The following is a 26087-nucleotide window of genomic DNA, read 5'->3' as shown; positions in this document are numbered from 1 at the left end:
CCACTTATTTGTGTTAACTACAGCAGTTTTACAAAGGTGATGCTATTGTCTGCATTAGTACCATCTGTTTGGTGATGAACTAGATGTCAGGTGCTCATGGGAGCTGGGGAGAGGGTCAGGATTTGCACCATGTCCCTTCCCCTCTCCCGTGGAGCTTACAAATCCCCATGTTAGGATTTCCAGCTGCAAGGGACCAAAGTCCAACCCCAAGGGTCCTCAACTTGGAGTTGATCCCTGGAGAACTCAGCCATAAGCAACCACAGCCATCACAGCCATGAGTAGAGTCACAGCCTTTATTGAACCTCTTTTTTAAAAAAAGCTTTATTGGCATATACTTCACATACCATACAATTTAATCATTGAATCACATTGAGAAGAGTTTGTGTAATCACCACCACAATCAGTTTTGCAACATTTTCCTTCCTATACATGTTAGATCCCCATCTTCCCCCCCATCCTCTCCTGCCATGCCGTGCCCCTAGATAACTATTAATCCAGATACGAACTGTCTCTATAGATTTACCTATCTTGAATTTCAAATACAGAAAATCATACAAAACCCAAACAATAACAATGACCAGATAAAACAGGGAAGAACCTCGACTGACGGAAAGCAGAAAATACTCAGCAAATTTTAGCATGGGTCAAAAGGGAGCTCAAATGATAGGTCTTAAGTTTTAACCTAACTCCATTGGCCATGACCTACTTCACATTGCTGCTTGACACGGAAGCCGGCATTCCCTAGGCTAGGTTCGGAGGGGAGTCACCAGAGGCTTCGTTCATGTGGGGACCCTGCAAATGGATTTGGGGGCCCACTATGTTGATACCAGTCTCTTCTTTGGATTTGATTATTTACACCCCTTGGATCACACAGGCTAGTGTACTTCTTACAGGTGGGCTTAATCGATGCCTCATTATTGAGCTTCTGGATCAAAGATTCTGTGGAAGAATCCTGATCAAAAGAACCCTGAAGCAAAAATTTCAATTCTCAAGGAATCTAGTTTCTGGAGTCATGGATGCTGGATGGTCCCTGTCTCCCCATCCCCGCACCCCCTCCCCACCCCCTGCAAAAAAACAAAAACAAAACCCAAAACTTTTGTCTTGAGGTAATCTTAAACCAAAATTAGCCTCTGAGGTTATAAAAATGACCTAGTGTCAAGCTTCACCTAACTTCAAGAGAAGAATCAACATCAACAAAAGTCCTAGGCTGATTCCCACGAGGCCCAGGTCAGATACATCACTTTCTAACCTAGCAACCAATATTGACAGCAGCCATCCTTCCCACTGCTCTCTATTTCTCTGCTGGTTTTGAGAATTCCTTGCAGCTGTCACACAGGACTGACAGGCGGCCTCCTGCCTGAAAGTGCTCAGTTCTCTCACTCCCTGGGCTGGTGCCAAGCTAGTGTTGCTCATGTCTTTTGCTGTCTTCAGTGTTACAGCTCTCTGTCTCCGGGGTCTAAGAGGTTCTCAGTAGATGGACCCCAGGTCCAAAGGACATGTTACACTTCTGGCTCATCATGAGGTTCCAACTTCTGAGACTGATTCCCTTTAGTAATGTGGCAAAATTAACCAAAGATTAAATGCTCCTTATTTGCATTAGCAAAACTCTCTAGTCCACTTGGTGAGCCACAAGCACTTCATTTGCATAGTCCCACCCAGTCATTTTGTGGGCATTCGAAGAGCTCCATTATTATGGTATGGTTAGATGTCCCTTGAGTCAGCTTTGACTCATAGCGAGACTGTCACACAGAACAAAACACTGCCTGGTCCTGCCCCGTCTTCACAGTGGCTGTTGGGAAGCTGGGGCCCACTGTTGCAGCGCTATGTCCATCCATCTCTGAGGGTCTTCCTCGCTTTCACGAAACCTGATGTCCTTTTCCAGACTGTCCCTCCTATGGCGTGCCCAACGTCCGTGAGATGAAATCTGCGTTCTTGCTTCTATACTTCCTCCAACACAGATTTGCTTGTTCTTCTGGTAGTTCATGGTATATTTAACATTCTTTCTAGGATGGACCATTTTTAAAGCATTTCGCTTTACTAAAAAAGTCTTCATGAAACTGAATAGTTGAGCTCAGTGTTTGCTTAAGTTCTAGAGGTGACCTGATGGTTCCTGTGATGGCCTCGAATTTTCCAAGAATTCTATTTGGCAAAAGTAACGTGAAAGATTGGATGGTTCGCAGTGAGCTCGTTCATGTTAACAGAGCCAAAAGGAAAACGTGTGCAGGTTAAAAAATGTAACCAGTCACTGACTTGCACACGCAGAAATTGTTGAATTGTACGTTTAGTTATAAGTATTTTCACCGACAAAGGGGAACTTTGAACCCAACAATGTTTGCATCCCCGCAGAGAGGAAGGCGTCTAGGGGATGATGGGTCCCCTGAGCAGTCAGTGCCCACAGCAGGAAGGTTGAGACAGTGGATGCTGGTGGGCAGCCAACAGATGCCCACACACTGTGCCCAAGCAGGTCTGGGGTTTGCGAAGGAAATCAGGCCTCCGGAGTACAAGAACTGCCCAGATCTTTTGCTCTGCCTGTTATGGGACAAAGCAAACAGAAGGCAATTTGCTATGAAGATACAGGGTGGGCGCATGATGACTTTAGGCCAAGTGAAGTCTGAGTAAAGATCCATGGTGGCGCGGTGGTTAAGCACTCAGCTGCCAAGTCAGTCATCAGTTCGACCCCACCAGCCACTTCACAGGAGCAAGCTGAGGCAGTTGGCCAGCAACTTAAGTTGCCCTCTGTCCTATAGGGCTGCTGAGTTGCAGTCAATCTGACAAGTTTTGGTTTGGGGAAGTCTGAGTAGCAGCCCCTTTTTTGTTTCAAAAGCAAAATGGCATTTTCTCCAGGTCAATATAAAACATGAAGTCATCCTGACTTCCTAAGAGACTAGGACTTCAGTGGCAGCACAGGGACTCATGGCCGACTAGCCACCTCTGTCCCCGCTGCACCCCTTCCTCCTGCTTGCCCGCCACCCTCTGGTGCATCACTTGCACTGACAACAGTCTCCGCAGTCAGCTAATTATGTGCAGGGTTAACCATGTGAATTATTTTTTAATGTCTGTCCTTTCAAGACCTTTGGCCTTGGCGCCCGACATGGAGAAATACTTCTTGATCATAAGCCACCTGCTTAAATAGTTGACTAGCCGATTCTTTTTGGTGCAGTGACCGTGTGTTCTTTGTCCAACTTGAAACTCGCTGTTATGAAGAGGATTCCGACTCACAGCAATACCGTGGGGCTGAGAAGCACCCCTGGGTGCGCCAAACGATGAACTCTTTACAGGAGCAGAGAGCTGCTTTTCGCTTCCATGGAGGGGCAGGTGGATTCAAATGACTGGCCTTAGGGTTAGCAGGCCCACAAAGTTATGACCAACTATACTACCCGGCCTTCCCTCGACCTTGTAGAAGGGCTGAATTCACAACATAGATACTGTGGGGAGTACAAGTCAACCTACCATAGCCCCGTGTAACTGTAACATTCTCGGAGGGTCCTTACTTGGGTGGGCTATCTTTTTGTTTCTAAGGAAAATGATTTAAGATCAATACGATTTCGAGGGTTTTTTCGATATAATGTTAATATATTGATGGAAAAACATACATGGCCCTCCATGTAGAAAAGGTTGAATTAATGTAAATTGTGGTTCTGCAGTAACTGTGTACATGTTCAACAAAATATACCACCATCCTTTAAATTAAAAAAAAATGGCCTGGAAGTATAACTAAAGTATATAAAATATATACAAAGTTGGACTCTGAGGGCTTAGAATTCTTTATGAATTTTCACTTGGCATTTTAAAGTATGCAAGTTTATGCAAATAAAAATTTTAGCATTACTAATTAATTTTTTTTAACTTAAAGATATTTGAGGATCTTAGCTCTACTACAGTTCCCAGCTTTGAACTAGGAACCTTTGTTATTCAAGATTTTTTAAAAATCCGACTTGGAATTTAGAGTTTTCATAGGGGGGAAAGCCAGGAGGGAAACCGAGTGACTAGTGAATGAGTGGACAAGAGAACATGTGCAAACTGTCTCTGATCTTCTGAGCTAACTCAGCTCTCATGAAGCAACCACGGAAGGCAAGGGGGCACAAAGACGAGGAAATCAGATGGTGCCTATCAGAAAGAATAGTGTCTGGGGACTTATAAGGAGTTGTCTTAAGCAGCCATCTTATGTCCACACATAAGAAACACACCAGCCTGTGTGATCCAAGGATTGTAAATAACAAAGACCAAGATCAGAGGAGGGAACTATATTAGAGCTTGAACTTCAAGCGACTGGTTTGCAGGTTATGGATGACAGTCAAAGCCCACAATCCACCTGCAGAGTCCCCACAGAGTATTAAGCTACAAGTTCATCCATCTGACCAGTGGCCAAGGATGTGAATAACTGCCACCAGACAGAACGCATCAGAAAATGGGTTACTGCTGACGTAGTTGGGTTAAAATGTAACACCTGTTATTTCTTTAACCTGCTGACCCACTTAAAACTCGTTCGTTATTTTCTACTTTCTTTTGGACAGAGGTTTTGTTGTTGGAGTTGGGTTTTGTTGGGGGGGATGATTTTCTTTACGGGAAATCTCCCAGGGCAGTGACTCGATGTAACAGTTTCTTACAGCAGGGGCAGTTGGGGAGAAATGGGGAGTGAATAATGTGTACAAGAATGAAGAAAATGTTCTGAAATTGTGGTGATAACTGCACTTTTTAATATACTTAAACCACTGAATTGTAGAGTGTGTAAATTGTTTATAAAATGGATCATTAAAATCTTATGTTACGGGGGGGGATGGGAAGACACCTTTATTATTCATGACCATGATGGAAATCATTAGTTTGTTCCCAAAATGCTCTACCTGTCCACTCCCCAGAAAGCTCTCTTGAAGCAGGCCGCATCAGAGTAAAGGAGCCTGACAGCCGCAGGGCAGCTGCACAGCGATAATATATACAAAGATTACAGTAAAGGCATAGACCAGGAGGAGTCAGCGCATTGCACGGCAGCATGCTCGCCTCAGCCTCTTGAGGGCCCACACGGAGGTGGGAGAGGGGAGCGAGCGAGTACATTGCTAGTCAAGGCTGATACACACTTAGGGGCGTGCTCGCACGGTTACAGGTTACAGACAACCACAGCCATGAGGGCTGTCCACTAGGCATAGGCGCGACACGAGGATGAGCTAGGAGTGTCCAGACACGCAAGAGGAGGGATTAGGCCGGCTACACGTGTGGCAAGACGGGCAGATTCAGGAGGGTTCCCTAACTTTGGTCCTCCTTGATTTGGCTTGCCCTTGTCTCTGGGTCTCCTTCAGGGAAACAATCCACTATTCTTATCAGCAGGGAGTGGACAGACTAGGGTCTGATTGCTCAGGGTGGCTGATACACTAGAGGGCATAACCTCTAAGCAGCACACGTTGACCTACAAGTGTACAGTGTTGCAAGCAGCGTCTTGGGTTTGGCATATATTTAGGGAACCACCTGTCTGTATCCCGCAGCCATGAAACTTGCTTTGGGGGATGAAACATGAGATAAGCAAAGGCTGTCATCTCCCAGCTTTGCGTGTGGTTCGTCCGCTGTGCTGTGATTGAGGCTCCAGAGCCACTACAATGAGTCGCTGCTTCTCCACACTGGGCATGCCAAATGAGACGTGAAGTCTGGGGCTAAGGCATCTATGCTTTACGGACTATTGGTCATAGAAGTACAAGCTAACCCAGACCCCACATCCTGTGGCCACAGGTCAACACCTGCCTGGTGCTTTTTCTGGAATTAGACTGTCTGCTGTCTGTGGCAGTTCTTCACACCACGATGAAATGGTTAAGAGTTGACCCGCAGCAGCTTGATCTGGCCCGCAGAGCCGGAAACAGCTACGCTTGGCTCTTCACAGAGCTTTGTTGAGCTTCAGCCTAGACTAGTCCACCTGACCCACTCAACGTATATGTGAGAAAAGGAAAACAATCAACAGAGCCATCCGTAAAATGCGTTGTAGCTGTATGACCAACCTTGGGCAAGTTACCCAAATACGTTGGCACAATTTTAGCTACTTCATATGGGAAATGGAGAAGTTAACGTTAGATTGTGAAGAGAATTTATTTTTGCATGTAAAATCTTTAGAATCAGGATCAGAAAAATATCGGAAGGTTGGAAGGCAAGTACTGGAGTAACCAGAAATAAGGGCAAGGATGTGTGGTGACAGAAGCAATACCATTTAACCCCAAACCTTGTATACTGTAGGAATTCAATAAAGGCTTGCATTATACCAATTATATAAAAATAAATATTAGTGGAAATAAGACTAGAGGATGAAAGTAGTAAAAGTGTTTTTTCTTTTAAAATATTAAAATGGCTTAAGAATAGGTTTTCTTCTTCATAGAACTTTATAGTATTTAAAAATTTTTCTCCAATGAACAAAGGAGTGGGCTTAGAAACATTCGTGGAAAAGTTCCATTTTCTCTTCATTCCACTTTTCCATGAGCATTTCGAAGCCCCCGCATAAGTTAATTTTATCATCCAGAAAGGAAAATGACTGTTTTTGTAAAAAAATGCTGCAATGTTGGGGATTTCTGATGTTTTATAAAACATCTTTTGTTGACATTCTACAAATGATACCATCTAGTAATGTCCCAATACTTTCTTCCTTTGAAGACAGATTATATATCTGTAAAATAAAAAAGGCAAATTAAGACATGCTGATATTTGTATATATGTGCACCATTAATTCCCAATACACCAGGCGGGCAAGCAACAGAAATGTGGGTGAAGGGAGAGCAGATGGCATAAAATATGAAAATAAAAGTAATTTACAAATTATCAAGGGTTCACAAGGGTGGGAGGGGAGGGAGGGGAAAAAGGAGAGCTGATACCAAGGGCTCAAGTAGAAAGAAAATGTTTTGGAAATGTTGATGGCAGCATATGTACAGATGTGCTTGACACAATCGATGGAAGTATGGCTGGCCCTTAGAAACACCAAACTGCAGGGTAGCTCTTGGTGAGGAAGTATGAAAGAGGTGCATGGGAAGGTGAAATCTGACCTTGTAGTCTCCTAAGTGTTTGTTCTACTTGAATACCCAACTCACTTAAAAAGCTATTCAACCATGAAAAAATAGTTCAAAAAGTGACTGGAGTAATGATTGTATAATTCTTCATGATTCGATTGTATGATATGTGTATTATGTGCCAATAAAACTATAAAGAGAAAAAAGAGCCCCCAATAAGATGATTTAAAATAAAAATAAATAAATAATTCCCACCGCTACAGTTGCTTATGGTGATAACTTTGAACACAAAAAACAAACTTGTACCAGAAGGAAAAATACATCTGCACCTGGACAGCAATGTCATACTGCATCTACTTCACATTTGAAGTACGCTATGTAAGTCTGAGAGTCACTCATTCTTAAACTGACCACTCTGGACGTCAACTAGTTTTCTAGTTCTGTTTTACATAAACTTGCACTTCCTAGTCCTTTACATCTGTAATTACTTTGGTTAACATTAACTTTTTAAAAATGCACAATAAGCCACTGGCATCAACATTCTTCTTCATCTACAACACCCTTCCCGACAGCGTGGCTTTACAAACCTTCCGGACATCTGTAATGTTGGTTATTTCAGGAAGCTTTTCCAGAGAAATCTGATGACCTTCAACTTGGGAGAGCAGGTGCTCCTGATTTACTTGTTGGTCACCTTCGTTGATGACAACAATTAGAACGGAGGTGTCATTTGCCGAGATTCCAAATTTTTTCAAGGCACCTGAAATCTAAGGGGAGAACAAACCACAAACATGGCAGTGTTGCCTACACCTGCCGCGTCAGCCCCGTGCTCCCGCAGACAGTGCTCTATGCCGCCAGGCTTCCTTCCCACTTCACTGCTCTCTGCTTACGGGGGTGCCTCCTTACAGCATCCAGCAGACTTCTTGGCATGGCGCTCAAGCACACCTTCCTCTGGCCCCAAGTGACTCCCCAGTCACGCACTCCAACTTCTAGCTCGTGGGACTGTTGGGGTTTCCCCTCACAAGTCACCCTTTCCCCCTGTACTCACACTTGGCCTCTGGCTAGGCTGACGAACTCATCCTTCAAGATGCTGTTCAAACATTACTCCCCACTGCCCCCTCCTTCCTACAGAATGAATGGCTCCTCCCCCACCTCTCCAAAGGACCAACAGAAACATTCATTGCCACTGTGTCGATCTTGACTCATGGCGACCCTGGAGGGCAGAGAACTACCTGCTCCTGTGGGTTTCTGCAACTCTAAATCTTACAGGAGCAGACAGCCTCATCTTTCTCCTGCGGAGTGAGTGGTGGTTTCAAACTGCTAACCTTGTGGTCAACAGCCCTATGAACAACCCACTACGTCACCATCATTGGCCTGAGTGCAGGCTGCCTCTCAAACACCATTGATTCTTCTGCTCTTGGGCAGACTGGCTCACCAAATGTCTAGTGAATACTCGTTTTTCTTAAATGTTCAATCCTCTGTATGAGGTGGCTTCAAAAAGTGTGTGGAAAACAAAAATGGAGAGATAATGGGATTTTGCCACATACTTTTGGAAGCTCCTGGTGTTTTAAACCATTCACAGGTTTTCTAACTTATCTTTTTAAAGTATAACCTGGTTGTGCTATTAATAGCTGTAATATTAAAATCTCCTTTGTGAAAATTTGGCCACCTTCTTATGTGCTGTATGTGCAATTACATTAGCCTTTATTGAGATGGTACTTCTATCAGTATCCCAGGTCACACACTTCCGCTACATTCTAGGCTTCACGCAGAGGTGCCCTGAAGTTTCCGGCTGCTAACGGAGAGCTGGCAGTCTGAAGCCACCAGATGCTCAGAGGGGGAGGATTTCCAGTCTCGGAAATTCTATGGAGTATTTCTACCCGGTCCTATATGGTAACTGAGTCTGAATCCACTCTGCAGCAGGAGAGAGGGGCTAGGGTCCACAGTCCGTCCATGTCTGGAAAGATACGAACTCCACTGGCAAACAACGTACAGGGAGTGGAAGATGAGCCTGACACAAGCTCTCTGTGCCTACTGCCTGACAGCCAGGTCGGTGATTTCAATCCAACAAAGATGAGACTTTTGCATCCGGTAAAGATTCTCAGTCTTGGAAACTCCCAGGGGCGGGGCAGCTCTGCTCTGGCCCACAGGGCTGCCGAGTCAGACTCGACTCAATAGCAGGGTCTTAAAAAATGTTATCCTTTGGACTTCTGACAGCTGCTGGGGGCTTTTCCTGACTTCATATGGTTAGAGACAAAAGTGCCCTCTCTTAATTTAGCTAAGCTTTTATACAGTCACATATAAAATGACTGCAAAGCATCCTTGCCCAGCAAGAGGCTGAGCTGAGCCGAGCAGAGCCCCGCTAAGATCTCACTGCAATCAGTTTGGTTTATTACCAACAGCACCTTTACAGGAAGATTTGAACTCAACTCTGTGTAAAGCACATGTTGGTGAGACAACAGGAAAAAGTAAGCAAATTCAACTTTACATTGTTATTTGGGGAAAGGTTGAAAATAATTTCAGTCGCTAAGGTTCTTGTCTTCATTTTTCTCAGTTTGTACAGGTGAACTGCTTTGTTTGCTGCGACAAGTATCTGGAAAGGATCGACAATCTACGGGAGATGGGGGAGGGGGAAGAGAGAAACTATTAGAAAGAACCCGGCTCGTTCAGCATACAGATGCGTTACCACATGAAGAGGCTGCTTTACTTTCTCACAATTCCTCTGGACTGTATTTCCAAAGCCACTCTTTCCAGGGCCTGGAGTATAAAATCCTAAATTTGCAAGGAACTTATGCAAATAGTAAAAAGTTCAAAAAGAACATTAACTGAGGTGCTGTTGGTAGGCCCTGGACGGACTGTTGAGACTATCAGGTCGGTGGTGCACATTCACCAGCTGCTCAAGAGACAGAGTTCTGCTCCTGAAATGATGAGCAACCTCGGACACTGGGGGTGCTCGGGTTTAGGGTAACAGTAGTATGGGAAAGGTCATAGATGAGTATATTTTATTTAGTCTTTAACCCTTGAAACGACCCTATGGCATTGATATTATTCACATGCAATCGAGGGCACAACCAAGGCAGAATGTCTAAGTTGGAATCCCAGCTCTGCCACTGACCACCTAGGGAATGTAGTCATGTTCCTGAGCACTTCCTGTTAGCTGTCGGCAATGCTGCTGGAGTTGTTGGAGGCCAGAGGCCTCCATGACCCTGTGTACGATAGAAACACTGCCTGGCCCGGTACCTCCTCAGATTCTCCTCTGGGAGCCCATCGTCGCAGCCACTTTGTCGATCCAGCTTGTCAGTGGTCTTCCACTTTCTCCTTAACCTTCTACCTAGCAGGATTGTCCTTTTCCAGGGACTGGCCTCTCCTGATAACATGTCCGAAGTACATGAGATGAAGTCTCACTGTCTTTACTTCTAAGGAGCCATCTGGCTGTACTTCTTCCAAGACAAATCTGTTGGTTCTTTTGGCAGTCTGTGGTACTTTCACTATTCTCTGCCAACACCTGAATTCAAATGCATCTCTTCCTCTTCGGCCTTCCTTGTATTCAATAGCTAACTTCCACATGCATATGAAGCAAGGGAAAATATCATGGCGTGGGTCAGGCATACTTCAGTCCTCAAAGAACAACTGTGCTCTTCGACACTTTCAAGAGGCCTTGTGCAGCAGTTTACCCGATGCAATGTGTCATTCCATCTCTTGACTGCTGCTTTTATGAGCGTTTATTGTAACTCCAAGCAAGATGAAGTTCTTGACAACTTCAACCTTTCCTCCATTTATCATAGTGTTACCTATTGGTCCGGTTGTGAGGTCTGTGGTCTTTACGTTGAGTTGTAATCCACACTGAAGGCTATAACCCTTGGACTTCATCAGCACAGCTTCAAGTCTGCTTCCCTTTCAGCACGCAAGCTGTGTCACCTGCATTTCAGATTGCTCATAAGCCTTCCTCCCATTGTGACGCCACATTCTTCTTCATGTGGTCCAGCTCCTCTGATGATTTGCTCAGCATACAGACTGAATAAGTGTGGTGAGAGGACACAACGCGGACACACACCTTTCTGGATTTTAAACCAGGTAACATTCCCTTGTTCTGTCTGCACAACTCCTTCACATGCCTTTGCAGATGTAGTTAATAACAGTACTTAGGGTTAGGGTTAGGGTTGAGTTATCATATGTAAAGCATTTAGGGCAAGGGCCACTGTATACTCTATATAGTTATGACTTGACCTCTCACAATAAACGACTGGAATGAAGTCCTGGTAAATGTGACTCCACAGTGTGTACCCTCAACCACTACATTCTGTCTCCTTCACTGAGATTTCCCAGTCTTTATTCCACAGATGAGAACATAAAGACTTGGGCCTTAGGCATGCTATCCAAGCTAGACCCACAATCTTTCCTGTCTCCTTCACCAGGGCCTGGGCTTTTGTGTCCATTCACAGTTAAATTGACTCATGTCCACAGCTTTGTGAAGAACCTTTTACTCAAAGATGCTAGAATTTGGGCTGGCCTATAACATCAAGAAAAAGGAACCGATTATGAAACGCTCCATAGGGCTCATCCATGCACACACTTCGTACTTACCACGGTTGGCTTTATTAACGAGCCCTCAAAGGTGCCTTCCACGGCTTTTTTTATCAAGTCGCCAGCATTTTGCACATCTTCAAATAAGAAAAGGGTCACCCTGAATTCAGGGAACAGGTCTAGCTGATGTGTTAACTGCATCTCGCGGATAAGCAGGTTTCTACGGGGTAAAAATCAAAAAGATCGCTAGACTAATCTTGTTGAAAAGCTAACATGCCATCATCAGAAAGTTACCATTACAACCCGTTTCAATAACAGGCCTTGCCTGTTTTGCTTCCGCGAGCGAATGTGAGATTCCGACTTCCTAACCCGCCTCCCTGAGCTCTCCACCTTCCGCAGGAGAACGCACGGGGTTGTGCTCAGATGCGGCTGGTGCTCGGATGCGCGGGAAAGGGGAGAATGAATGGGAAGGAAGGGTTACTACTGACGCAGGGACATCCATGTACCACTCGGAAATTAAGCAGACAGGATCGTTATGACGCAATCACACGGCTTCCTCCTCAGCTCTTCTCACAACTAAGCATCGGCTGACTAGGACAACACTGCCCTCGACTAGAATCCGGTGGCGGGGCCGAGGCGGCCGTGTCCTCGGAGCGCTCGCGACACTGACGAAGGGACAGTGCTCCCGCGCCCTCGCGCTGTTGGCGGGCGCCACCGCCTCGCCCGCAGCCCCTCCCGCCGCCGGCCCGGGGAGCACTCACCGCCCCGCGTGCGCCTCGCCTCGAGGGATCGCCCCTCCCGGAAACAAACGCCGCGGCTCCCGGAAGCGCTGCCGCCGCTTGGTCCAATCCCCGCCCTCCGCCGACGCGCTTCCGGCCGCGCGGGGCCGGGTCCCCGCCTTTTCCGGTCCGGGCGGGAGCGGGACGCCGGTCCTAGTTGAGCGCAGGAAAGGCGGAACTCGGTCGGACTCTGGCGCTGGGGGCCGGAAGAATTCGTGGTCTGGGAGCTGGGATGGAGTTCCCGCTGTTGTCCGTCGCTAGGTTCTTGAACGAGACGCCCTTTTGTTGGCAAAATAACGGTGGACCTCGGTAAGTTCAGCACAAGCATCCCGCCGCAGGCCGACCTCGCTCTGCGGCCGTTCGCGGTGGAGTAGGGAGGATCTGGTGGAGCCCTCGGCGCGCAGTGCTTCCAGGACAGCGGTGCCTCCTCCCAGCGGGCTGCGAAACCAGACCCGGCCAACGCGGAGACAGCCCCCAAGCAATGCAGAGGATGGTTTTCAGTGGTTTAACGATGGGGAAAAAATCTTACATTCGTGAAGTGTGGATTTCATTTCTGCAAATACCCAAAGCCGTTTAAGGCTCCTCTGATGAAAGATTGAATGTGGATATTAGGTTTATGCAAATCACTCACTGAATAGTCTTGCAAAAGAATTCTCTAACCGTCCTCACTGGGGCCTTGGCCTCAATCTCCCCCTTCCCCTTAGCTCTTCTCCCCAAGCCCAGTGCTTGTGTTTTCTCTAAATAGCATTCCAACAACACAAAGTCTTAAAGGTTCATAGACCTTTGCTGCTGCTGCCACCGGCCTCTTCTAAAATGCTACCTTCACCAACCAGAGACCCGAGCTCTTCTGGGACCAATTCACTCCATACAATGTCACCTCCCTTAAAGAGCATTCTGAATTCCACACCCACACTTGTGTCCTTGGCTTAGACTTTTGTCTCATCTGTATGTATTTTCAAGTGTTTTAGGCTGTACCAATGAGTAAAGGCGTAACACATCGTGTTTCATGTACTTGGATGGTTTGGGAAAGTTTACAGCACGAATGCGTTTCCCATTCAACTCTATGTGCATCATGCATACGTGCGGAATAGAGAAAGGTAGCCATGAATGCCAGTGTTCCGTCAGTTCTCATTCTACAGGCTCTGCCATCACTTCAAGTCATGGGGCGTATATTTCTGATGCTATTGGACAGCTCCACCAGGACACCCACAGGCCTCTCTGCTCCATTCCCTCTCCTCCCTGTCTCAGGAAGTAGCATCACCTTTAGCCATGAAGCTAAACTTCTTACTTAGTTTTCACTCTTCTATCTTCCCTCTCACTGGCCACCAAATTCTGAAGTGTCTTGAATCTGGATCTTAATGACTAAGGAATTCTCACTCCCTGCAATAGTTTATTGTGCCATCCTGGCCGATAAACACAAGTAGGATTAACTGAAGGGCGGAGGGATAAATGGCTCCATGAGCCTCGCCTTGCTTGTTCTGTGCCTCAATTTAAAGGGGGTACACCACCTGTGGGATGCCTAGTTGAGGTCCCTTTAACCTCACACGATTGGAATGTTTGTCTCTGGAGCTGGGGTCCGACAGTTGGTGACCTGCCTTGCTGTTTGCTGCCTGGGTATATATAGCCCAGCTCTCTCTACAGAAAGGGACTGGCAACTGGCGACTCTCAAGCCTTAAAGGGCTGCTAGTGTCTCACTGCTTTATAATTTAACTGTAAATTTCTTGTATTATCTATTTGTATATAATTTAAGGGTTCATTTCTTGTTTTATATATCTATCTATATAAATATATTTATATATAATTACTAGCAATCTGGTCTTGTCTCTCTAGAGAACCCGGTCCAACACATTTTGGTACCAGGAGTGCTTCTAGAGAAATAAACCATAAATATGGGTTTCTTAAATTGGCTGTTTGATATTTTCCAGGAGTTTTGTGATAATGACAAGTATAGGGAAGCTGGTTGGCTGGTCCTTCGTACAATGGAAAGTGTAATTAAGGAGAGGGATGATCTCAGAGCCTCAAAAGCACGCCTCAGGTGCAGACAAACAGATTTGAAAACTTCCATCTGTGCTACAAAGGAGAGCCTTCTCTCCTCTAGTAAAAGAGCTGACATTGCTGAGAACCAGGTCCAGAATCTCATTATACGAGTGGCTGAATTACAATGACAGCTGAATTGCAGATCTAGAGTAGTGTCTGAAACCAAAGTAAGGGCATTAATTGGGAAAAGTTGGGACCCTGAAACATGGGATGGGAACATATGGGCTGATGATCCAGAAGAAGAGGATATTGAGCCCTTAAAAACACCTGAGCAGATTAGCCAAACTATTCGAGTTGATATGCCAGGTGGGGCGGCATCAGTAGCACTACCTGAGGAAGATGCCTCACAAGATATTGCTGAGAGCACCCAGGAAACACCCTCACCACCCATTATTTCCGCTAGACCTGTCACTAAAATGAAGTCTCAGAAACCTCCTAAAGGTGAGGTTGAGATGATTATCCAAGAAGAGGCGTGCTACACACATAAAGACCTGCTTGAGTTCTCAAATACGTACAAGCAAAAGCCTGGAGAATATCCCTGGGAATGGTTATTAAGGGTGTGGGATACTGGTGCACGAAATGTAATATTAGACCGGTCTGAGTTTCTGGATATGGGACCCCTAAGCACAGACTCTTCTTTCAATGCCTCTGCGAGACAGGCTAAAAAAGGATCTAATTCTTTATTTGGGTGGTTCAATGAAACATGGACTGCCAGATGGCCTAGATTAGACCAACTTGAAGTACCTGACCTACCTTGGTACTCTGTAGAGGAAGGCCTCCAAAAGCTTAGAGAAATTGGTACATTAGAATGGATCTATCAAGATATTCCCATAGACCCAAAAAGGGGGTGTCCTGAAGACATACTCTTTACCACAACCGTAAGGAACAAGTTTGTGAAGTGGGTCCCAGCATCTTTTAAGACTCCTGTAATTGCTATTTTATGTACACCAGGATTAACAGTGGGCACTGCCCTAAGCGAACTCCGACATTTGCCCACAATGGGGCTGATTGGTCCCCGTGATGGTAGAGGGCAGGTGTCAGCACTGAATCAACAGAGACAGGGTAGGCGTGGTTATAATAGACAACAAGTTTTCAATAATAATCAAAGCTACCTGTCTCGTGTGAAATTATGGCATTGGCTGCTTAGCCATGGTGTCCCTAGGAATGAAATAGATGGGAAACCTACTAAATATTTACGTGATCTGTACAGGCAAAAGAACGGTAGATCAGGTGAACAGCAGAATAGACAGTCATGATCGCTTAATCAACTCCCAGACCTGAGCCAGTTTACAGACCCACAACCCCTTGAATGAAGGGGAGGCCGGGTCCCTTGTAAGGAGGACCCTGCTACATCACTGAAGGTTTATACTGTTAGTCTTTCTTCTAGCCTTCCCCAAAGGGACCTGTGGCCTTTCACAAGAGTGACTGTTCATTGGGGAAAAGGAAATAATCAAACTTTTCGGGGATTACTAGACACCGGCTCAGAACTGACACTAATTCCAGGAGACCCAAATGTTTCAAAGGCCCACCAATCAGAGTGGGGGCTTATGGAGGTCAAGTTATCAATGGAATTTTAGATCAAGTACGCCTCACTGTGGGTCCAGTGGGCCCCCGGACCCATCCTGTGGTTATTCCTCCAGTTCCAGAATGCATCATTGGAATAGACATACTTAGTAACTGGCAGAACCCCCATAACAGATCCCTAAAATGTGGAATAAGGGCTATCATGGTAGGAAAGGCCAAGTGGACACCATTAGAATTGCCATTACCTAGGAAAATAGTAAACCAAAAGCAATACCGCATTCCTGGAGGGATTGCAGAAATCAGTGCCACCACCAAAGACTTGAAAGATGCAGGGGTGGTGATTCCTACTACATCCCCATTTAATTCACCAATTTGGCCTGTAAAGAAGACAGATGGATCCTGGAGAATGACAGTGGATTATCGTAAACTTAACCAGGTGGTGACTCCAGTTGCAGCTGCTGTTCCAGATGTGATTACATTGCTTGAGCAAATTAATACTTCTCCTGGTACATGGTATGTTGCTATTGATCTGGCTAATGCCTTCTTCTCCATACCAGTCTCAAAGGACCACCAGAAGCAGTTTGCCTTCACCTGGCAGGGGCAACAATATACTTTCACAACTCTCCCCCAGGGATACATCAACTCTTCTGCCCTGTGCCATAATTCAGTCCGAAGGGACCTTGACCACCTGTCTATTCCACAAAATGTCACACTGGTCCATTATATTGATGACATGCTGATTGGACCCACTAAGGAGGATGTATCAAAAACTCTAGATTCATTGGTACAATATCTGTGTACAAGGGGTTGGGAAATTAACCCAACAAAGATTCAGGTACCCTCCACATCAGTAAAATTTCTAGGGGTCCAGTGGTGTGAGTCACGTCGAGATATTCCTGCTAAAGTGAAGGATAAGCTATTACATTTAGCGCCTAACAACTAAAAAAGAGGCACAACGCCTAGTGGGCCTCTTTGGATTTTGGAGGCAACATATTCCGCACTTGGGTGTTCTACTTCGGCCTATTTATCAAGTGACACGAAAAGCCTCCATTTTTGAGTGGGGCCCAGAACAAGAAAAGGCTCTTCAACAAGTTCAGGCTGCCGTGCAAGCTGCTTTGCCACTGGGACCATATGATCCAGCTGACCCAATGATGCTAGAGGTGTCAGTTGTAGATAAAGATGCAGTGTGGAGTCTTTGGCAGACCCTATTGGTGAATCACAGCATAGACCATTGGGATTTTGGAGTAAAGTCTTGCCATCCTCTGCAAACAACTCCTCCCCCTTTGAAAAACAGCTGTTGGCCTGTTACTGGGCCTTGGTGGAGACTGAACGCCTCACCATGGGCCACCAAGTCACCATGAGGCCTGAATTACCTATCATGAACTGGGTATTGTCTGACCCACGGAATCATAAAGTTGGACGTGCGCAGCAACACTCCATTGGTACATGGAAGTGGATATACGAGATCGGGCCAAAGCAGGACCTGAAGGAACAAGTAAGCTGCATGAAGAAGTGGCCCAAATGCCCACAGTCTCCACTCCAGTCACATTGCCTCCTTTCTCTCAGTCTACACCTATGGCCTCCTGGGGAGTTCCTTAGCATACTTTAAGTGAAGACCAAAAATACCATGCTTGGTTTACGGAGGGCTCTGCACGATATGCAGGTGCCACTCATAAGTGGACAGCAGCAGCACTACTGCCCCTTTCTGGGATCTCCCTGAAGGACAGTGGTGAAGGGAAATCTTCCCAATGGGCAGAACTTCGAGCAGTGCACCTGGCCGTTCAGTTCGCATATAAGGAAAAATGACCAAATGTGAGACTGTATACTGATTCATGGGCTGTGGCTAATGGCTTGGCTGGATGGTCAGAATTGAAAGGACCATGATTGGAAAATTGGTGACGAGGTGTGGGGAAGAGGTATGTGGATAGACCTCTAAATGGGCCAAGAAAGTAAAGTTAATTGTATCTCACGTGAACACTCACCAAAGGATTACCTCTGAAGAGGAGGACTTTAATAATCAAGTGGATAAGATGACACGCGCTGTGGAGACTGGTCCTCCTCTTTCCTCTGCCACTCCTGTTATCGCCCAATGGGCACATGAACAAAGTGTACATGGCGACAGGGATGGAGGTTATGCATGGGCACAGCAACATGGACTTCCACTCACCAAGGCTGACTTGGCCACTGCCACTGCTGAGTGTCCCATTTGCCAGCAACAGAAACGAACATTAAGTCCAAGATATGGGACCATTCCTCGGGGAGATCAACCAGCAACTTGGTGGCAGGTTGATTACATAGGACCACTTCCATCATGGAGGGGACAGCGTTTTGTTCTTACTGGAATAGACACCTACTCTGGATATGGATTTGCCTTCCCTGCACGTCATGCTTCTGCCAAAACTACTATTCGTGGACTTACAGAATGCCTCATCCACCGGCATGGCATCCCACATAGCATTGCTTCAGATCAAGGAACTCACTTCACAGCAAATACAGTGCGGCAATGGGCCCATGTCCATGGAATCCACTGGTTGTATCATGTTCCTCATCATCCTGAAGCTGCCAGCTTGATAGAACGATGGAATGGGCTCCTAAAGACACAATTATGGTGCCAACTAGGTGGCAACAACTTGCAGGGCTGGGGCAATGTTCTCCAGGAAGCTGTATACGCTCTAAACCAGCAGCCAATATATGGTACTGTGTCTCCAATAGCCAGAATTCATGGGTCCAGGAACCAAGGGGTGGAAGCTGGAGTGGCACCACTCACTATTACTCCTAGTGATCCACTTGCAGCATTTTTGCTTCCTGTCCCAGCAACCCTGTGTTCCTCAGGCCTGTAGGTCCTGGTCCCGAAGAAAGGAACTCTCCCACCTGGAAACACAGCATGGATTCCACTGAACTGGCAGCTGAGAATGCCCCCTGGCCACTTGGGACTTCTCATGCCTTTGGATCAACAGGTCAGGAAGAGTGTCACCGTACTAAGTGGTGTGATTGATCCTGATTGCCAAGGAGAAATTGGACTGGTGTTACATAATGGAGGTAAAGACTATGTCTGGAATCCAGGAGATCCCATAGGCCGACTCTTAGTGCTACCATGCCCTGTTATTAAAGTAAATGGTAAGTTGCAGCAACCCAATCCTGACAGGACGTAATATGACCCAGACCCCTCAGGAATGAAGGTCTGGGTCACCCCGCCAGGCCAAAAACCACAGCCGAGATGCTTGCTGAGGGCAAAGGTAATACAGAATGGGTAGCAGTAGAAGGCAGTTCTACCTATCAATTACGACCACGTGATCAATTGCAAAAGCGAGGCTTGTAATTGTCAATGTATTTTCTTTGTATGTGATTATTGCATATATTTCCTTTGTTCAAGTATGTTATATCAGATATAATTTGACTCAGTGTGTTTTCATTTATATGTATGGTAGATGATTGATGATAAGTATAAGTGTGATTTCATTAATATCTGGAAATTATATAAGTATGCTTGGGTAAAGAATTGTGTACAGGTGCCATGTTGGCAAGGGGTGGATTGCTATAGTTTATTGTGCCAGCCTGGCCAATAAACACAAGTAGGATTAACTTAAGGGCGGAGGGATAAATGGCTCGGTGAGTCTCGCCTTGCTTGTTCTGTGCCTCAGTTTAAAGGGGTACACTACCTGTGGGACGCCTAGCCTGTGGACTGTGTCGCTGTAAGTTGAGGTCCTTTTAATCCCGCACAATTGAAATGTTCATCTCTGGAGCTGGGCACCGACAGTTGGTGACCTGCCTTGCTGTTTGCTGCCTGGGTATATATAGCCCAGTTCTCTCTACAGAAAGGGTCTGGCAACTGGCGGCTCTCAAGCCTTAAAGGACTGCTAGTGTCTCACTGCTTTATAATTTAACTGTAAATTTATTGTATTATCTATCTGTATATAATTTAACGGTTCATTTCTTATATTATATATCTATCTTTATAAATATATTTATATATAATTACTAGCAATCTGGTCTTTTCTCTCTAGAGAACCCTGTCCAACACACTCCCTGACTTTGGCCCATTATCACATTAAAAATCTATATTCAGCTACGAGAGCAGAAGAGACATGGTGCACATCACATTGAACCACAGCTGAGAACAGAACTAATCGAGAACGTCATATGTCCAGAGCAAATGATCAGAATGGGATGGATTACATATGAGCAAGGTAGGCCTCGCAGGTGCTTGCCATGATCCAGTGGCCATGGAAGTTCTAGATCCATAGAGACAGAAGGTCTAGACAAGTGGTGTACAGTCAGCAACTTGTACCAGCGCCTTGGCCTCGGGCATTCGTTCCATATTCCTGCTGCTGTGGCTTCCGTGGGGGTTCACGCTAATTTACTTGGACCTTTGGCTGGTCTTCCTTCTCTTTCGAGTCCGCACATTCACATCTTCCTTCACTGGGCTGTCCTGCTTCAGGAGATGGGGCTAAGGCTGAGGGGCCCTCATCACATCTCACCCAGTCACATATTGGTACCTGAAGCAAAATAGCCAGTCTACACCTTTCCAATCCGGGGTCTACCACCTACCATGTGGCCCTCAGAAAATAACCTTTCTCTACTTAGTCTAAAAGTAGGAGTAATTGTAAACATATCCTGCTTGTGTTTCCATTGGGGTGGAGGGTGGTGACATATGTAGAAATTTGGAGGTACCTTAGTGATACAAGTGGTTTGCGCTCAACTAGGAACTTAAAGGTTGGCAGTTTGAACCTACTCAGCGGGACCATGGAAGAAAGGCCCAGCCAGTTACTGTGCAGCTTACAGTCCCACTGGGCGCTAGGCAGTCTGTTTACTCCAGAGACATCCTGATATCCACAAACTGTAAACGATAACAAATACACTCCTAAATGGGGCTCCTCTTTGTTCCGGCCCTTCATCTCTCTTCATTTAAGGCCCCTTGGCTGACTCACATGTCAGACCAACTTTAAGGGAAAATAACCGCCCATTACCCCTTCCTGTGTTTAAAGGGGATATAATCCCTTGCCTCTTTACACATACAAACTTACATGGCATTAAGGGCCCCTGGTGGTGCGGTGGATTAAGCACAGGCTGCTCAGGGCAGTGATCCAAAGCCATTAGTCATTCTGAAAGGACAGTTGAGGCAGGCTGCTCTCATAAATAGTTGTAGTCTTGCAAGTCCTAAGGAGCGGTCCTGTCTGTCTCACAGGGTTGCTGTGAGTTAGAAGCAACTTAACATCCTTGGGTGCATAGATCTTTGTGTAACCGCGAGTGGAGTCTGCCTCTTGGCAACCTTATAGGACAGAAACCCACGAGGTTTCCTAGGCTGTAATCTTTACAAGAGTGATCACCAGATCCTTTTTCCATGAACAGGTTTGATGACGATCCCAACCTAGAAAAACCTACGGGACAGTGGGTCACTGAGTCAGACAACTCAACATTACGGGAGCAGATTGCCAGCTCTGTGATCTGAGCCTCAGGGTGAGTTCGAACCATTGATCTGTTGGTTAGCAGCCTTTAACATTTCTTGATCCTGCCCCCATCCCATAAGGACTGGAGCCCAAATCGATAGTACATACTCTCTTGAGACCTGAAAACTACTGATTGCCCTATAGGTCTGTTGCCAACTTAATGCACAACTGAGAGCCCACAATAATTGACTACAAGGTGGGGGGAGATGTTTGCTACCTAAAGCCTAGTACTGAGACTCCACTCTCAGCTACTGCTAATGTAATTGGAAATCAGTCTAGAGCTTTATTAACGACATGAGCCACATCAACTCAAATGGGGACCCACCTGAGGACACTCCAGTCCTCCATCCTCAGACCCCAGAATCTAGCTCCAAAGACTTCGCCTGGGCATGGAGCCCTGCAGGCCTGGGTGTGCCCAGGGTCGGTCTATCCTAAGGCACTGACACAGTGACACAGGACATTGACTCTGTTTCTTCCTTGGTATTCTAGATCACATTGTTTCTTGAGCTTGCTCTTGGTTTACACATGGTCTTATTAGACTTGATTGCCAAAACCCTACTGCTCCTGTAGCAGTCACCATCGGTACCATTTTAGAACAGTGGATAGTACTTTCACCAGAAGGCAACTGCTTCCTCTTGGTCCTCCCTCAGCCCCACTCCCTGATGCTTTCTCCGACCTTCCCTGTCCCAACTTTGCACCATGACCTCTCACCTTTCATCTGCAACGGAAAGCACGTTTCCCCTGGGTTACAAATACCACTAACCTTGTGACACAAGAAAGACACTAACAAGTTACCATTAGGAAATACCCTCTACTGTAGCACACTTTACAACTCCCCCAAGATACTGTTAGAGACCTCTCAAGCTGAAGGCGGTTTCCTTGGCTAGAGAGCAAGCATGGAGGAGCCAGCTGCTGAGTCGATGCACCACCTTCTCACGGCACCACCCTCATGACTCTGCTATGTCCACATCCAGCGCTGCAGTCACCTCACTGAGGGTGTTCGTGGCCCTCGCTAGCCTCCACTTCACCAAAGATGACCTCCTGCCCCGGCAAGTGACCCTCCCGAGGGACATGTGCGAAGCAAGCTAGCCAGTGTTTTGTTGTGATCCGTCAGGTTTCCGGTAGCTGATTTTCAGAAATAAACCAAGAGGTAGTTCTCCCTGGCCTTAATCTGAAAGTGCCACTGAGACCCGCTGGTGAGCTTCCACCATGACAGCAGCATGGGGGCCACATGGTCGCCCACCGGACAGCTGGGGGTGCTACCTGGCTCATAGCGCCTGCGTGGGGGAGATGATTATGCACCAGCCTACAGACTTCTCTTAGACTCTCATTTGCTTTCCTTCCGTTCACTGTGATGATAACATCTTTCCTGTGTTGTTTATGGAAGCGTATGCCCTCTGCTGTGAAGGCTCCACTGTCATTCTGGCCACACAAATCATTCAGCTGAAAACTGATGTAGACATCAAGGGCCAATTGTTGTAACATCTATCTATCTATCTATTTATTTATTTATTTAAAAATCATTTTATTGGGGCTCGTACAATTCTTATCACAATCCATACATACATCCATTGTGTCAAGAACATATGTACATTTGTTGCCATCATCGTTCTCAAAACATTTGCCTTCTACTTGAGCCCTTGATATCTGCTGTGTTGTTTTTTAATATTAAAAACCCCATTTTTTTCTTGTGACTTAGGTAAAGGTTTACAGATCATCGATTCTACATCCAGCAACTCATCAAACCTCCCCAACCGTGGCCTGTCTCCCATCGTTGTTGAACACTGGCCACCTGCTAGGCTGTGACTGCCCTCCCCTCCTTGGGACAATGCTGGCTTGGGTCGGTGTTGAGGAGCTGGTTGGAGGCCAGTCGACTGCCTTTCTTGAAGAGAGGACTCTGCTCGCTGCCCAAGCATTCCCTACAGGAGGTTCTCATGCTCCTGGGCCACGATGTCCCCATCCGCCCTGCCCCACGGTCAGGCACCTGAAACCCCTACGCCTGCGCTTGGAGAATTCCTCAAAATGCCCAGTCCACAGGAAGCCAACACCATCCTGTTGGCCGCACAGAAGCCCCTCTTGCAGTTCCAGCTTCTCCCCAGGTGTAAGGAACCCCCTGGCTTACTATACCTCCCTGTCGCCGGGACTGGTGAGTATAACATAGCGAGTTACCTTCCACGCTATCTTTTCCTCAGAACACACCTATAGTCTCTTGATAAAAAGGAAATAATCGGAATGTTCGCTAACAAATAAGTAAAGAGAATGCCCTATATCCTATAATGGGAAGGAACTCAGCAACAAGGGGCCTACACGACGGTGTAGACCAACACAGACGAGTCTCCAAGTAGTTGTGCTGAGACAAAGAAGCCAGATTGGGCGGATATGAGTGTACAGTGTCTGATCCCACTGATACAGAATGAACCCCTACAACCAGAAGCCAGCCCATCAACGCTTGGGAAGAGTAGCATGAGGGTCAAGGACGGCTCACATGGGGACACAGGGCGAGGCTGGGGGTGGGCGGGGATGACCTATCTGGAGTGTGCTGATGGTTTCCGGTATCTTGTTGTTGTTAGCTGCTACCAAGTCGGTTCCGACGCACAGCGACCGTGTGCTCAACAGAAGGGAACACTTCACAGTCCTGTGCCAGCCTCCCAAGGTGCCTGTGCCGAATCCAGTGCCGTGCCCCCTACGTGAGGGCCTTCCTCTCCTTGTCCAAATAGGACGCCCTTCTCCAGGGCCTGGTCTCTCCTGACAACACGGCCAGTATGTCAAAACTTAGCAAATGGTGTAAAACGTTAGCGTACTGACTGCAAGCTTATTCTACCTCGATGACGCTTTAAAAACCCAACCTTCGATGACTCAGTCAGGGTGCAGGACAGCACCGATGAAACATTACAACTTTCCTCCAGGTCTTTAATGCGTGCTCCCCGCCCCACCACCACCACCATCATGATCTCAGTTCTACCTCACAAATCGGACTAGACCAGGGCATGCGCACTGCTACAGATAGAGCCCGCAACACAGGGAATCCAGGACAGAGAAAGTCCTCAGGATCAATAATGAGAACAGAGATACCAGTAGAATAAGGGGAAGGTGGAAGAATAAAGTGGGAATCGATCACAAGGAATCAATATATAACCCCCTCCCAGGGGGACAAACAATAGAAAAGTGGGTGAAGGGAGACAGATGACAATGTAAAATTTGAAAATAATAATATTCTATAATTTATCAAGGGTTCAGGTAGGAGGGAGGGAAGGAGGAATAAAGGAAGGGGAAAATGAGCTGATACCAAGGGCTCAAGTAGAAAGAAAACGCTTTGAAAATGATGATGGCAACAAATGTCTAAATGTGCTTGACACAATGGATGCAATGTATGGATTGTAATAAGAGCTGTATGAGCCCCCAATAAAATGATTTTAAAAATAACCCCAACCTTTTCCCCAACCCTCTCCCTGACAAAAATAATAGGAGATACCACCTAGTCTATATTAGAATAGGTAGCAAAACCAAACCAAAACATCCACCTGACCATGCTGAGTGCTGCCAAGGACAGGCGCAGCTGGCCGTCTCAAACAGTGCTGACAGGGACGTCAACAGCGCGGGCACCTGGGAGAAGTTTGACAGCTTCTTAGCAAGTTAGCATCTACGCGTACATGCTCATGCAAAAGCCCTGTGTGTGAATGTTTACAGACGCTGTGTGCAAAATTTTAAAGCTGGACACGTCTAAAGGGCCTTTACCTGGTAACTGTGGCACTTGTAGGAACCTGGGCTGCTAACCACAGGGTCAGCAATTGGAAAATTGACAGGCCGTCCTCAGGAGAAAAATTAGGCTTTCTGCTCCCGGAGACAGTCTCGGGAACCCACAGGGGCAGCTCTACTCTGTCCTGTAGAGGCGCTATGAGTCAGCAACGGCCTGATGGCAGTGCACTTGGTTTGCGTGGGACCTGTGTTAACCTGTTGACCTTGGTCGTCACGCCAAACTATGGAGCCAACATCATGCCAGGTAAGACACAACGTACACAGAGGTGCTGGACGGGCACTTCACTTATCGAGAGAGGAGACACGTCCAGGCCAGCTTTAACTCAGGCGGGCCGGTGCTCCGCAGTCTTGCAGGGCCTGGCAGAGCTGATGGTCTGCATGCACCCCTCGGCTGCAGAAGAGCTGCCTCATCCCCTCCCCACTGAAGATGCACAGAAAGGGGGTTGGCCAGATGCCGTACAATTCGCACACTCGGGCAAGCAGTTGCTCTTAGGGAGTCATAGTGATCCGCGCTCAGGGCAAGAGGAGTGATGTGCTCATTGGCCACCAGCTGCAATGCAATGTGTTTGGGGCCGAGGCTCTGGGGAAGGGGGCCAGCCCACACCGTTGTGCTTTCTAAGAAGCCAGGCTGCCCTGTTGGTCCCAAGCACAGGCTCGGCTGTAGGTCACAGGGCAAGGCAGCAGGCAGTGCTAGCCAACCCCCTTTTCACAAGCTCCGTCAGTTGGGATACTAGTCAGCAACAAAAGAGGTGCAAATGAACGATCTGTTCACTGGCCTGGGGGAGCCTCGACAGCACCAAGCCGGGTCCGAGAAGCCAGATTTATAAGGCAATCTAGAAAAGGCGAAATCAGAGAGACAAAAAACTCGGTCAGGGATCCAGGATTGGGAGGAGGTGTTGGGTCGAAGGCGCCCGCAGGATTTTAAGCGAGATGGAACTATTGTGTGTGGGGGCTGGGGTGGAAGATATAAAATGTAAACATCTGTCAAAACTCATAGAAGCGTACATTTAAAAAGGGCAAATCTCATGTCAGATACCTACTGAGGCTTA

The 26087-nt window shown here is 46.7% G+C and overlaps 1 protein-coding gene and 1 long non-coding RNA gene across 2 annotated transcripts; one reads left to right on the top strand and one right to left on the bottom strand.

Moving 5' to 3' along the window:
- Nucleotides 1-302: 302 nt before the first annotated feature.
- TPRKB (TP53RK binding protein) lies at nucleotides 303-12409 on the bottom strand. The gene is made up of 5 exons (XM_075556943.1): nucleotides 12257-12409; nucleotides 11556-11715; nucleotides 9460-9582; nucleotides 7562-7738; nucleotides 303-6637 (listed from the first exon to the last, which is right to left on the bottom strand). The coding sequence occupies exons 2-5, from the start codon at nucleotides 11694-11696 to the stop codon at nucleotides 6551-6553; spliced, it is 528 nt and encodes a 175-aa protein (XP_075413058.1). The 5' UTR covers nucleotides 11697-11715; nucleotides 12257-12409; the 3' UTR covers nucleotides 303-6550.
- Nucleotides 12397-24705, top strand: LOC142455247 (uncharacterized). The gene is made up of 5 exons (XR_012785758.1): nucleotides 12397-12583; nucleotides 19840-20022; nucleotides 21185-21292; nucleotides 22982-23428; nucleotides 23853-24705. It is a non-coding gene; the product is annotated as an uncharacterized LOC142455247 (long non-coding RNA).
- Nucleotides 24706-26087: the final 1382 nt, after the last annotated feature.

The sequence above is a fragment of the Tenrec ecaudatus genome, chromosome 8 (genome assembly GCF_050624435.1).
Source record: "Tenrec ecaudatus isolate mTenEca1 chromosome 8, mTenEca1.hap1, whole genome shotgun sequence".
Classification (NCBI taxonomy): domain Eukaryota; kingdom Metazoa; phylum Chordata; class Mammalia; order Afrosoricida; family Tenrecidae; genus Tenrec; species Tenrec ecaudatus.
The sequence above is the reverse complement of the archived record's forward strand: the minus strand, read 5'-3'. Positions and strand labels throughout refer to the sequence as shown.

Bases quoted from the DNA above. Each gene is read 5' to 3' on its own strand.
- TPRKB (XM_075556943.1), bottom strand. From the start codon at position 11,696: ATGCAGTTAACACATCAGCTAGACCTGTTCCCTGAATTCAGGGTGACC. The intron at 9,583-11,555 runs GTAAGTACGAAG...CATCTCCCGTAG, and splicing joins CGTTAATAAAGCCAACCGTG to ATTGTCGATCCTTTCCAGAT. The intron at 6,638-7,561 runs GTTTGTAAAGCC...TTTATTTTACAG, and splicing joins ACATTACAGATGTCCGGAAG to ATATATAATCTGTCTTCAAA.